This window comes from Camelina sativa, chromosome 19, assembly GCF_030686135.1.
Source record: "Camelina sativa cultivar CO46 ecotype springtype chromosome 19, ASM3068613v1".
Lineage (NCBI taxonomy): Eukaryota > Viridiplantae > Streptophyta > Magnoliopsida > Brassicales > Brassicaceae > Camelina > Camelina sativa.
In genome coordinates, this window is record NC_141898.1 from 12,844,457 (window position 1) to 12,858,507 (window position 14,051).

The following is a 14,051-nucleotide window of genomic DNA, read 5'->3' on the forward strand; positions in this document are numbered from 1 at the left end:
TTTTTGTCAACCAAAAAAAATCAATTTTTTGATATTTGATATGTATTCTTTTGTATATTAAATGTATTAATTTATTAAAATAGCAACACAAACTAACCTTACTATGAAATAATATTTATAATCATTACGCATGAGGATCAGTTGAATATTCATAATCATTCACTATTCTTAAGTTTGACAACATCGGCTTAACCACATTAACAAAATTAGTAAGACTATTAAAATTTATTTTACGTCAATGTATTGAAACTAAGTTTAACAAATAGTAAAAATAGGTAAGTGCTGTTAAAACTTTTCATCATGATTTGAAAGTAGAATACTTCAAATGCATATGATACATCATTTATTGAATATATTTCCTTTCTGCAAGTATTTCCATATATGAACCATACACTCGAAGATGAAGAAATTTCATTATAATTTGTAATTTGATTTTCAAATTTTTTTATTACTTTTCTTATCAAAAATTCAATTAGATGTTGGCTCAACATTATATACTTCACATATTCTGTTCATTTATCAATAGTTTAATCAAATAAGATATAAAATTCTTTAAAACATACCTGAATATATAGTTAGATATTTTGTTCAAAAAGACAAAAATATATACTCTAGTATTTCGAAACTCTAGATATATATATTAATATATAAAAGAAAAAATATTTTGCTCAGTTAACTTATACTCATTCACTATTCTTATATGTGACGTTATCAATTTATGAGATTAACAAAATTAGAAAAACCATTAAATTATATTTTACGTGGAAGTATTGTAGAAAATGAAGTTTAAACTATTATAGGGAAATACCATTCTAATTAGTCATTCCAAATAAAAAATCTGATAGTCATAGATGTTAAACCATATGTACTTAAAATTCAAGGAATTTCACTGCAATTGTAACCCAATTTCAAACATTTCAAGTAATTTGTTCAAGAGAGGTTCAATTAGTTTTGACCACAACATTATTTACTTACATCAAAAAAAAAATCACACGATTGAAAATAAATTATTAAACTTATAGTTGTAGATGTTGAACCATACATATTCAAAGTTGAAGAAATTTCATTTTCTTTGTAACTCGTTTCAAACTCTTCAAATACTTTGTTCAATATAGATTCAGTTAGTTGTTACCACATTATTATTTACTTAAATCAAGAAACAAAACCAAACCGTTTAAAAAAAAATTATAGCCTTAGATGTAGAACATAAGTACTCAAAACTGAAGGATTTTCATTCTATACATTTGTAACTCAATTCAGATTTTTCGAGTATATATTTTGTAGTAGAAATTAGTTGTTACCGCAATATTGTTTACTTACATCTAGAAGCAAATCCAATTCGATTCAAAATAAGAAAAGAAGACAAAATATATTTGTTTTGGTTAAGATTCGTTGTTTTAATTTTCAAGCTAAGACAAAAACTGGTATGTGATTAACCCGTCATCATCAACTAGATCACAAGTGGGATGTTGCAAGTTGGCTTGCACTCTCATAGACTACAAAAAGACATATTTTTCAAGTGTTTTTCAGTTCAACCTCTTTAATCTAATACAAAAATATTTTGAAACATTTACGATACACAATATAGTTATGTAGTATTCTTACTTACTTGTTTTTTTTGTTAACTAGGAGGAGTTTGGGCATGGGCTTTAATCTCCCCATGGCCCGGGACCATGTAATATTCTTACTTACTATGCAACTAAAATTTATTTCGTGTCTGGATTTATTTGGTAATTTTCCTAAATAATAATTAAATTTAAATTAATTATGAATTTAAATATATTTAATTAAATAAAATTCAATTTTTTATTTACTGGACTGTTTAAAATAATAATTGTATATTTAAATACACCATATTTATTGTTAAACCAATTACGAATATAGTTAAATAGTTTATATTTTAGTTATCTTAGTAATAAATTTTTAATAAAATAATAAAAAATTGAGTCTGTTTCCAATTTCCAGTTTCGTATTTTGGATATACAATCAAATTGTTCCTAGAAAAAATTTCATGTGTATATTTTGTAACTTTAAAAAAGTGTTATTTTTTCATTGTCAGAAAACATAATTATATTTTTTCAAACAAAAATGAAAATTCATTTATTGACTTATCTCGATATTACAACAAGGGACAATTAAAAAAAAAAAAGCAAAAAAAACAAAATTGAGCTAAGTGTCAACCAATGGAGAGATCATTACTGACACTCTCTACCAAAACTCGAGCTTCTTCCTTCTTCTTTAATAATGGTTGCTCTCATCATCACTCGCTGAGTCCGATCGCTCCGTCTCTGTTCCTTCCGGCGATTAGATCCTTCCCTCTCGTCGTCGAGAGCACTGTCAGGTTTTGTTTCTTGCTCTCTTTGCTACTTCTTCTGATCATATCTCTCATACGAAGGAGGATTAGTTTGATTCTCTGGGTCCACGATTTTACTGGTGACTCTATGAAATTGAATGGATCAATTCTATTAGAACGCCGAATTCAAAAATCAATTGCTGTTGAAATCGAATATTTTCCAATTTTTAATTCCTTGTTCTCTTTCTCTGGGTTTCTCTTTTGCTCATGTTTAGGTTAATAACTAACTTGTATTCTCGTTCGATGGAGTCTAATTGTTTCTTTATGCCTTCTTTTGTTTGGAGGATATGTCATACAGAACTTACACACTAGTACAACCACCTTGCATGCAGAAGGAACCGGAAAAAATCTTTAGTTAGGATGACTCTAAGTGGAGATAGCTCTGAAACTGTAGAGATGGGTTCAACAGATATGATTTTCCATCCGATTTTGGAGCAGGGAGTTTTCCGGTTTGACTGTTCTGTTGAGCATAGGAAAGCTGCATTTCCTAGTGTTTCGTTTAAGAACAGTAAAGACAGGGAAGTGCCTATGGTATCTCAAAATGTTCCAGCATGTATTCCCACTTGTGCTTGTCTTCAGGACCAACAAGTTGTCACTTTTGAGGTTTGTGTTTTTTTTTTTTTTTATCTCGAGCTGACATGATCCAGGAAGATAATGGTAGTTTAATTAATGCTAACTTGTGATGCAGTTTTCTCCTGGTACGTCGTTTTATGGGACAGGAGAAGTTAGTGGTCAGTTGGAGAGAACAGGGAAACGGGTTAGTCATTCACTTTAACAACCATCATCAGTTCGTTAGCATGATTAATGTGGTGAGTTTAATGTTCAGGTTTTTACTTGGAACACTGATGCATGGGGATATGGCCCTGGAACCACTTCGTTATACCAGTCACATCCATGGGTACTAGTTGTCCTTCCAACCGGAGAAACACTTGGAGTTCTTGCTGATACAACACGAAAGTGTGAGGTATATGAATAATATCCCTCTTTTGTGGATCCACGTTGCAATATAATCTATCATTTCCATTGTATTAACATACTTTTCTTGTCTAGATTGATCTAAGGAAAGAGGGAAGTATAAGAATTATTGCCCCAACATCGTATCCGATAATCACATTTGGCCCATTCTCCTCCCCCACTGCCGTTTTGGAGTCCCTGTCACACGCCATTGGTAATTTATTAAAAGTGCTTCTTCTTCTTTTTTTAACATCTTAATTGTGCTTCTTTGTTCCATTGAAACGTTTCATATGTGATCTGTTAACTTGGCTGAGTGACTAAAAGTGACAAGTTTCTCTTCGGAATTAATCCCTCTAGAAAGCATCTCTGTTTATGTAATGTGTATGTTGACTATTGTTTACTCTTACTTTTGTGCTGTCTATCATTTCTCCTTGGTAAAGATTGTTGTTTTTTGTATAATTTATCGTTTTCTACTTCTCAGGAACTGTTTTTATGCCTCCAAAGTGGGCCTTAGGCTACCACCAATGCCGTTGGAGTTATATGTCTGCCAAGCGAGTAGCCGAGGTCAGTGTTTTTGTTCATATTTTGGCTGTTTGGTGAAAAGCTAATGAGAGGAATGAAACTTTATGTTCAGTTTCTTTGGACCTCGTTGTCATATTTTCATCATTGTGTTGGTGAGTGCAGATTGCTCAAATGTTTCGTGACAAGAAAATTCCTTCTGACGTGATATGGATGGACATTGATTACATGGATGGTTTTCGTTGTTTCACATTCGACAAGGCATGCTTTTTTCTCTTTAAAGATCATTATTCCAAGTGGATTTTAGTAACACTGCTCACCATGGCTTATATAGACGCCTTAGAAGTTTTGTTTTGACATTAAAAGATTTTTTTTGTAATACTACGTTCAGGAGCGTTTCCCAGATCCTAGTGCTCTGGCGAAAGATCTTCATAATAATGGTTTCAAAGCAATCTGGATGCTTGACCCTGGAATCAAACAGGAGGAAGGTTATTATGTGTACGATAGTGGGAGTAAAAATGATGTTTGGATTAGCCGAGCAGATGGGAAGCCATTTATTGGTAATTTGACTTCCTATCACGTTTTTTATGCTTTCTTATCATCTTAATTTTATAATTCTGCATATATTCCTGACATTTTACATTTGTTTTGAATAGGTGAAGTTTGGCCTGGGCCTTGCGCTTTTCCTGACTATACAAATTCAAAAACTCGCACTTGGTGGGCTAATTTGGTTAAGGACTTCGTTTCAAATGGTGTTGATGGTATATGGAATGATATGAATGAGCCTGCAGTTTTCAAAGTAAATTTTGTCTACGATGTTCATCCTTTATTAGTTTCTAGGCAGAATCTTTATCCAGTTTTCGTATGGTCATATTTGATAACGTCCAGGTTGTGACAAAGACGATGCCTGAGAACAATATTCACCGTGGAGATGATGAGATTGGAGGTGTTCAAAACCACTCACATTACCACAATGTAACTTTATTTTTCTACTCTAATCTCAAATTTCCTCTATGCTTGTCTGATGTTATCCTAGTTATGGAAATATGTCGTGGTTGATTGGATACAAATATATTGTGATAGACATATGCGACTATTACTTGTCTTTTGTATAGTTCTACTTGTCTTTGCATGGTTATATGTTACTGCTGTTAAAAATTTCGGTAGCAGCTTCCAAAAAGTGTTTTATGAATCTCTATGCTGAGGGTTCCCTTCACCCTTTTTAACACATGGGACATTTGAACTTTGAAGTGCATCTAGAGTGAAATTAAATGCTAAAAAAAAAACATTTGGTACCTGCGATAGCTGTGTATGTGCATCATTGCATGATGGAGGTACAATTTTAGACACTTCAAGATAACTTAGTCAAGATGTCATGTTGTCTAGGTCTATGGGATGTTGATGGCAAGATCAACTTATGAAGGGATGGAGCTCGCTGATAAGAATAAGCGACCGTTTGTATTGACAAGGGCTGGATTCATAGGTAGCCAAAGATATGCTGCAACTTGGACAGGAGATAATCTTTCAAACTGGGAGCATTTACATATGTCTATATCGATGGTACTTCAGCTGGTAAGAATTTCAGAGTATCCTTATTACAAAATTAAAGCATGGAGTGTATTATCATTTACGTTAATTTATTTTGTGCTAACTGAACTCTGAAGACCTAAAAGTTTAAAGCATGGAATTGTCTGCTGTTCTTTTAAGCTTAGGTGTTTCTTATAGCATACATATTTCCTTACTTTGGTAGAGCTAACAGAAGAAATGAGTGAAAAGTATGGTTATTCAGTAGTGTATCTTGATTCGGCAACGAACTATGTGGAATAATACAATTTTCTTCTCGTTCCAGTTAAGTTTCCGTTACACCTATTAACTATAAGACATTAAATTATATACAGGGGCTTAGTGGTCAGCCCTTATCAGGGCCGGATATCGGTGGCTTTGCTGGCAATGCGACTCCGCGGCTATTTGGACGCTGGATGGGTGTTGGAGCTATGTTTCCATTCTGTCGTGGCCATTCTGAGGCTGGCACTGATGACCATGAACCGTGGTCCTTCGGAGAAGAGGTAGTTTTTTGCTTGCAAATCTTGTAAGAGCTACTTTTGCTTCACAAATCATTTTTCTATTACTGAAAAGATGAATGATAGACACCTGAAATAACTTATATAAGATATGCAGGCAAAAATACTACCTCTTCTACTAATGACCTGCAACTACTTGTAAAATTGTAATCTCATAAAGAAAGTCAATAATTCTTGTTTTAGGATTTTGTTGTCACTTATGAATTGTAGTCTTTTATTTAGTGTGAGGAAGTCTGCCGTGCCGCATTGAAAAGGCGCTACCAACTCCTACCACATTTTTACACCCTATTTTACATCGCCCATACAACTGGTGCTCCAGTTGCAACTCCAATATTTTTCGCTGGTAGGGTTGCGTATAACAGTATATTCCATCTCTTGAACTAATGCAATAAAAACTTACTCTCTCTTTCTTTTATTCGTGTCTTCATAAACGCAGATCCTAAAGATTCTCGGCTAAGGACTGTTGAAAACGCCTTTCTTTTGGGTCCGCTTCTCATATATGCAAGGTTTTCTTCTTCCTATTCAGACATTGACAGATATATTTTGCAGTCGTGTACGAAGATTTTCAAAATCTTTGCTTTCTTTTCTTACAGATTGCTGATTTCATGACTCTGCTTTGTTTTGCTATTTGTGGTCTGATTTTGGCCACTTGATGAAGTGCTATTTGAGTTGAATTTCAGACCAAGTGATCAGATTTAGGACTTTTAGAACGTTGAAGTAACTAGAACCATTTGTCGAGCACTGGTTGACGTTTTATGATGTTTGGTCACGATGGTGTGTCAAGTGTTTTGTTTTAAAACTTATCTTTAATAATCACAGCTGAATACAGCACTTTCATCATAAAATTTCTCACCTTATAATGTCTCATTCATCTTCAGTCATTTTCTGCAAATGCTTTCTTATTTTATCATTCTTGTAAGTTGCTCTGTAGTTTATCTATCAAACACTGATACTCATCAGGTTTTCTTTGGTTTGTTTCCATCATTGTCTAGCACGTTGTTTAATCAAGGATCACATGAGCTTCAACACATATTGCCAAGAGGAACTTGGCTGAGGTTTGACTTTGAAGATTCACATCCGGTATGGTTGCTAACAGTTGTGATTGCGTCTTTATATTCTTTGTGAAAGAAATTATATTTTGTTTACATTTTTCACATATTGGTTGTTCGTTTCATGATGTCAGGATTTGCCAACGTTATATTTACAAGGTGGATCCATCATATCATTGGCTCCTCCACATCTGCATGTTGGAGAGTTTAGTATGTCCGATGACTTGACCCTACTTGTGTCATTAGATGAAAATGGTAAGTTTAGCTTTCGATCAAGACAGAGGAGACCAATGATCTGAAAATATTATTTCTTTCCACTCTGCATCTGTTTGTCTTTTTGCAACTTGTTTATCAGATAACAAGGTATCATGTTACTGAAACTCGTGGAAAGAGAATAAATCATAATGTAACATTTACTTTTGGAAGTCCTTGTTGTAGTGTTCATATTGTAAATCTCGTAATAAGCAGAATAATACTTCGTTTGTCTCTGTCAGGGAAAGCTAAAGGACTCTTGTTTGAGGATGATGGAGATGGATATGGCTACATTAAAGGCAGATTTCTAGTTACACACTACATTGCTGAGCGACATTCTTCCACTGTCACTGTCAAGGTTTCGAAAACTGAAGGAGACTGGCAGAGGCCAAAGCGCCGTGTTCATGTCCAGTTATTACTAGGAGGGGGTGCGATGGTACTGCTCACTCTCTTCTTAAAATGATAATGTGTATTTATAATTTCAAACCATCTAAATATAGATAGTGTTGAACAGCTTGATGCTTGGGGAACGGATGGAGAGCATATCCACATTAAGGTGCCTTCAGAAAGTGAAGTTTCAGAGTTAATATCCACAAGCAATGAGCGCTTTAAACTTCATATGGGTACATCTCATTTCCTAAATATGTTTGTAGCTTCTCTAGTTATTGAGATGTATTTCTTCTGGTTATTAACTGCAGTCTTCAAGTTCTATAAATACCTTGTTACATCCATCAGCTTTATTTTTGATTCAGAATTATTTACTGTGTTAACTGAATTGCCCCCTGCTTTCATATAAGATCGATAGTTCCATGAACCTATACATACTGTAGTAAACATTGTCAGTGTATAGCTTTCTGAGTATGTGCTACTCATAATTATAGCTTTCGCCTTTATATTTTATTTGATGAAATATCCATTTGAAAGTGAATTTGTGAAGTGTACTCGAATTCTAGTTATCATAGTTGTTTACTTGCATAGTGACTTCAATGTGTATTATTAAAATGTAGAAAATACAAAATTGATACCTGAGAAGGAAGTGCTCCTTGGACAAAAGGGAATGGAACTTTCAAGGGAGCCAGTTGAGCTAAGTAGTGGCGATTGGAAACTTAATGTAGTTCCTTGGATTGGTGGAAGGATATTGTCTATGACACATGTTCCATCAGGTATTATACCGACAAACTGTTTCTCGGTCTACTATTAAGCTTGAAAAAGTTGCAGATCGTTTATGAATTGAAATATTTTTATTGTGGAGGAGGCTCAGGATCATACGCAAGTTCTGTTTCTTTGTCTAATTAACCTCAGCCTCTCTATTAAGAGACACGATATTACTATGATCAACCAGACAACTTCCCATATTACTATGCTATACATATGGTGTGTTGCCAAGAATAACGACCGGTTTCTTAGCCCTCTATTGTCAAGTTTTCATATGAGCTTCTTAACTAAACTTCTTCTGCTGCCATGACTAACATCTCAATTTTTTTTCATACCGTAGCAAATGTAAAATTGCTGGGTTTTGTAGACATAACAATGATCTAAGAATTAGATCATGGTTAATTGTGATCAGGTTATGTCCATGGTGCTTTATAGAATTTCCAGATATTTTATTTTGGTTGCTTACAATTTGCAGGAGTTCAGTGGCTTCATAGCAGGATAGATATCAGTGGCTATGAAGAGTACAGTGGAACGGAGTACCGGTCAGCTGGATGTACTGAAGAATATAGTGTCATTGAGTGAGTTTACTTTGAAGATTTTTTTCTCATATACACCTTTTTCATGTATGTGAATGTGATAATTGTTGACATAAATACAAAGCTCTCTTTGTGTTATATGTACGTGTGTTACTGAATTGTTTGATTCATCTCGTGTAGGAGGGATTTGGAACATGCAGGAGAGGAAGAGTCTCTTATCCTAGAAGGTGATGTAGGCGGTGGACTGATTCTTCGGCGTAAAATAAGTATACCTAAAGATAATCCCCGAGTTTTTCGTATCGCCTCTAGCATTGAGGCCCGTAGTGTTGGTGCTGGTTCTGGAGGATTTTCAAGGTTTGTCTACATGCTTCACACTTTCCTTTTTTGCCACCATGCCTATGCTTTTTAGTGAGACTGAAAAAGGAACAGAGAAAATTTCCGCACTAAAGTCCCTAAGACGATTTGTAAGGTTACATAACTATAGTAGAACAGTGAAAAACCAATATAGATATATATATGGTAATCCTGTTGTGTAATTCAAGTAGTCTTTGCAAGTGATAGGTTGGTTGTGAGTCACTGATATATGGTGCTTGAATCATTTTCAAGTCGAGATTATGATTCAAACTCCCTGTCTTTACTAAACGCTGCAGGCTGGTATGCTTAAGAGTCCATCCAACTTTCTATCTTATGCATCCAACTGGATCGTTTGTCTCCTTCACGTCTATTGATGGTTCAAAGCATGAAGTTTGGCCAGATTCTGGAGAGCAGTTATATGCAGGGAACAGCCTCCCACACGGTAAGTACTGTACACGCTTCATATCGTTCTCATTTCAATCAAAAGCGGAAACAGAAAGAAGAATGGGATACTTCAGCTTAACAGTAGAGAATTACTATAAAAAAACCCCAGAAACAGAGGCTTTAGCAACTTTAAACCTGTGAAGATATTTCCTTACTGATCAACTTTAATTATGATACCTTTTGGATGAAGAGAACCTCCCTAATGATATGGATCATGTAACGTTTGTGCGAACAATCTTCTTCTCTGTTATTTTCAGGTGAATGGATGCTGGTGGACAAGAGTCTTAATCTACGGCTGGTAAACAGGTTTGATGTTAGTCAGGTCTTCAAATGTATCGTCCATTGGGACTGTGGAACCGTTAACTTGGAGCTCTGGTCTGAAGACCGACCTGTTTCCAAGGAATCTCCTCTGAAAATAGATCATGAATATGAAGTCACAAATTTCCCATAGATGTATTCGCAAAGTTCTGTTTGACTACTTGGGTTGTCCATTATATGTGCATAAATAAGTGAATATATGGACAGTTATGATCAAGATTTACACTTTCAATGTATGCCACATTTTGTTGTATATTGCATATTTCACTACCTAAATAATCGGATATGTGAGCTTTGGTTTGACTAGGGGCTGTCTTTGAATTTCGTTTTTGAGAAATAGACAGTTTCGTTTCGAGTATTTAAACTATATCTTTGATTCTCCCCATCAAGTGTTTGCCACTCATCTCGTAAAATCGAAAATATAACTCATTCATACCAACATGCCTTAATAGCCAATAACTTACTTTTACATGAGTTATTAGTTAGTTATTACGTCGGAGTTACTCACTCGTGGAACATTTTCTATGCTAATGGTATATTATTTATGTTGTAAGGTGGTTTGACAAAAAAAAAAAAAAGTATGTGAGGTGATGACATAGTTAAGATTTTTTTTTGTATTCGATTTTTATGAATGGACAATAAGTGGAGAATAAGAATATTTTAATCTCGAATCAAAAAATTCCTGTTGTCTAGTATTTGTTTTATATTCCTTGTGTTTGTTTCTAATATTGAATTAAACAATTCTTTGTGTCATATTTTATTTGGATTTTTTTCATCTAAGAGTTATTTCAACCAAATTACTAGTAAAAACCAAATCCCATATTTCAACTATTTTCTATGACTTCATAGAAGTTAATATAATATTTGTCGTAAATGTTTATCAGTGATAATTAAGAGCTTATCTTGATGATGGAATAATCTCAAAATTATTGGTTACTGTTAAAGTTTTAACTTTTAAGCATGTGGAGGCTCCATGTGGATTCTTTTGTTCAGAAAAAGAACTGATTCTTAGTAGATGACAATTAAATTTTAATTTTAATTTTAATTTTTATGCTTTTACTTCTTTGTTAGGTTCATGGTTTTAATCCATGTTTTACAAATATCTAGGAGCTAATCGGACGGTCGGGGTGGACCTAGCGCCTAGTGAAAAAAACAAAGATTATAAGAGAATTAATCAATGACTAGTTTTAGGTTTATTTTATAGAATTAATAATAAAATAAAATATATAGTACTATATATGTGTATAATTTTATTTATGTTAAAAGAAAAAAAATAAAAAAAAAATGAAAATATAATATTGTATTTAATATTATGATAAACACATAAACACATAATTTAAAAATAAAATTTTATGATTTTTATTATAAATTTATACATTAGTTTATCTTAAAACATCACAAACTCTTAATTTAAATGTCTAAAATAACAAAAAAAAATATTTGATTTATATTTGGCTTCAAAAATAATCGGTATACAAAAAACTAAGAGGGAAGTAATCGGATTAGATGAGTTATTATCAAATTAGTCAGACATAATTAGATAATCAATGCTAGGCAGGAATTAGTTATTAATCAAGGCGGAGAGGGTGGGCCTAGTGATTTTACGGAGTGTAATCGTAGGCGGAGATTTTTTAAACATGAGTTTTAATTGACCGTATGAAAACTCATTTTGAAACTATTTAATAGCAATATTAAATTGATGCAACGATTTCATTAATTTTACGCCCACCGCCATTTTTTAATAGATCCCATTTTTTAATAGATGTTTTAAAGATTTGTTTACCGTCTTTACAAATTTATATGTGTTCTTTTTCTGTGTTTTATCTTCACTTATACGGTTCCAACAATCACTTTCCGGAACTTCATCTAGCTCTAACACATTTAACCGTGAAGTTGTCTCAGAATGGTTTATCAAAAAATAAATTCACTATGTTATAGTTTGAGTTAATCTAAAGCTCTTTTCAAGGGTTGTAATGAACATTACTCTATTTATTTAATCTTCCTTTCTACAAGTTTCATTCAATTAAAAAAAAATCACACATTTCAAATTTAGCTCGATTACTATATTACACTAAGATGATAAATCTCAAATAAACTTCATTGTAATCTTCACCAAATAATATGGTTATATAAGATAGTAAAAGGAAAAGATCTAAGTACAAGAAGATGTTTTCAATATCATATATTCTAATAGCATATATTCTATTGTCATTTTGCCTATAAAATCAAACATAATTATGATCACAATTATATATCTCCTATATTAGCTTATTCTATATACACCATAGCAATTCCAAGAAATTGTTCACTTCCACAGAGTGAAAGATCTTCATTCATGAGATCAGTCCTTAGAAAGTGGAGGAAAGTTGATGAAGTTGATGACACGTTAGAACTGACTTTGTGTGATGTTTTTGTAAGTTCTTAAACCAATATGGTTCATATTTCATATCAAATTCCTTTCTATTTGGCAAAAAATATTTAACAAACTCATTTGTTTGAACTAATCCATATCTTTCTCTTTTAATTTGTAGGGTGACAAGATTCAAGAAACTATAAACAAAGGATTTGATCATCACTTTTGATAATCAAACTAATGAAGATGAATGGAAAATCTTATCCACTTTCTCTGTGTGGTACAATAATAAACGTTTAAATATAGTGGACCGACTACCATATCATTATTTTCAATAGAACTGTTATTGATAATTCAGAATTGATGTCCGCTAATCACTTCATTGATTCAGGTTCTGTAAGTTCTAGTCACCACCCGAAAGAATTTTCACAACATGACATCCTTCTAAACCTTTGTCGATACTTTGATAATCAATGAAGTATTAGTGGAGATTACTTCTGAATTATCAATAACCGTTTCATTGAAGATAATGATATGGTAGTCCTTGTCGACCATCTTTAAACGTCTATCATTGTAACACACAGTGAAAGTGGATAAGAGTTTTTATTCATCTTCTATCAAAAGTGTCGATCAAATCTTTGTTTATAGTTGTTTGAGTTTGTCACCCTGAAATTCTGGCGTGTAATGGAAATAATAGATCCTTTCTTTTGTATTTATGAAACGTTTACTTTTTGATGGGATTATGTACAAAATGAATCAAAATTTTAAATATAAAATAATAGAATTCAAATATTAGATGATTTATCTTGCATTTACACCATTACACATACACAAAACGTACGCTTTGTTTAGACGTTTCTCAACCTTTTTTATTTTGGATTTTCGCAAAACATTTTTTCATTATTTATAAGTTGTAAACTATAGGGCGATATGATGTAATATAGTATAAACCTTCAGCTTCAGAATATAAAACAGATGTCAGGCACAAATAATTTTTTGATTTGAGATAATGACCGAACACAATAAAATTCTAACTGTCTCTTATATTCCATTTTCCTTTATTCTCCACCTTACAATTTTTTTCCTTTATTCATAGATAACATATCACTCAAATCAAAATAATCACAGGTTTACAAAATGTTAAAAAAGTTTTTTTAAAAAAAAACAAATCATGATAACAAATGCGCCAGAAACATTTGGCAAACATCTTTGATAATTTAGTTATATACATAAAAGAAGTAATCAAAATTTATCTACAAACCAAAATACAAAATACATGTGGATGAACTATTACATTTGATACACCATATATAAAATTACAATACATTAGTAGACACACCCTTGTTTAAGTGGAATCTGGTGAAAGTTGAATTTATATTTTTTTTTATGGGAAAATTAAAGACATATTATTAATTAGGAAAAACTATATTTTAGATAATATGCTAAGTTAATAAAAAGGTAAAAAAAACAATATGCTAATTATAAAAGGAAAAAAAACTGTCAAGTAACATAATGACCAAAACTAAACCTTTACCGTATTTTGGATCGTATCTAAACCATAACCAGACCGTAATCTTATAAAACGGTTAAAAACCGTAACTGTTAACCGTAAATCTATGGTTAAATTATATTAATCATAACCATATCAAAATTGTTGGTTAACCGCATAGATAAACCATAAAA

The 14,051-nt window shown here is 32.6% G+C and overlaps 1 protein-coding gene and 1 long non-coding RNA gene across 4 annotated transcripts; both read left to right on the forward strand.

The window, feature by feature from the left end:
- The first annotated feature begins 2,118 nt into the window (after nucleotides 1–2,118).
- On the forward strand, nucleotides 2,119–10,321 carry LOC104766280 (uncharacterized). Of its 2 annotated transcripts, none has more exons than XM_087503262.1 (23): nucleotides 2,119–2,341; nucleotides 2,686–2,956; nucleotides 3,042–3,110; nucleotides 3,180–3,317; nucleotides 3,404–3,521; nucleotides 3,789–3,871; nucleotides 3,992–4,087; nucleotides 4,218–4,386; nucleotides 4,483–4,625; nucleotides 4,715–4,801; nucleotides 5,213–5,398; nucleotides 5,725–5,892; nucleotides 6,130–6,250; nucleotides 6,344–6,413; nucleotides 6,900–6,987; nucleotides 7,091–7,211; nucleotides 7,451–7,644; nucleotides 7,723–7,831; nucleotides 8,216–8,371; nucleotides 8,839–8,941; nucleotides 9,080–9,253; nucleotides 9,550–9,695; nucleotides 9,955–10,321. In XM_087503262.1, exons 1-23 carry the CDS (start codon nucleotides 2,184–2,186, stop codon nucleotides 10,146–10,148), a joined length of 3,162 nt encoding a protein of 1,053 aa, XP_087359388.1. In that variant the 5' UTR covers nucleotides 2,119–2,183; the 3' UTR covers nucleotides 10,149–10,321. The 2 variants fall into 2 exon arrangements, with proteins under 2 accessions (XP_087359388.1, XP_087359389.1); XM_087503263.1 differs by having other exon boundaries at nucleotides 2,200–2,341; nucleotides 2,652–2,956.
- Nucleotides 10,322–12,230: 1,909 nt separating this feature from the next.
- LOC104766281 (uncharacterized) lies at nucleotides 12,231–13,160 on the forward strand. 2 transcript variants are annotated; one of them, XR_015591707.1, is made up of 3 exons: nucleotides 12,231–12,428; nucleotides 12,547–12,648; nucleotides 12,760–13,160. It is a non-coding gene; the product is annotated as an uncharacterized LOC104766281 (long non-coding RNA). The 2 variants fall into 2 exon arrangements; XR_763981.2 differs by lacking the exon at nucleotides 12,760–13,160 and having other exon boundaries at nucleotides 12,264–12,428; nucleotides 12,547–12,728.
- The last annotated feature ends 891 nt before the right edge of the window (nucleotides 13,161–14,051 follow it).

Excerpts from the sequence above, each read along its gene's own strand:
- LOC104766280 (XM_087503262.1), top strand. The coding sequence starts at position 2,184 with ATGGAGAGATCATTACTGACACTCTCTACCAAAACTCGAGCTTCTTCC. Across the intron at positions 3,522-3,788 it reads GTCCCTGTCACACGCCATTG|GAACTGTTTTTATGCCTCCA; the intron begins GTAATTTATTAA and ends TCTACTTCTCAG. Across the intron at positions 5,399-5,724 it reads TATCGATGGTACTTCAGCTG|GGGCTTAGTGGTCAGCCCTT; the intron begins GTAAGAATTTCA and ends AATTATATACAG.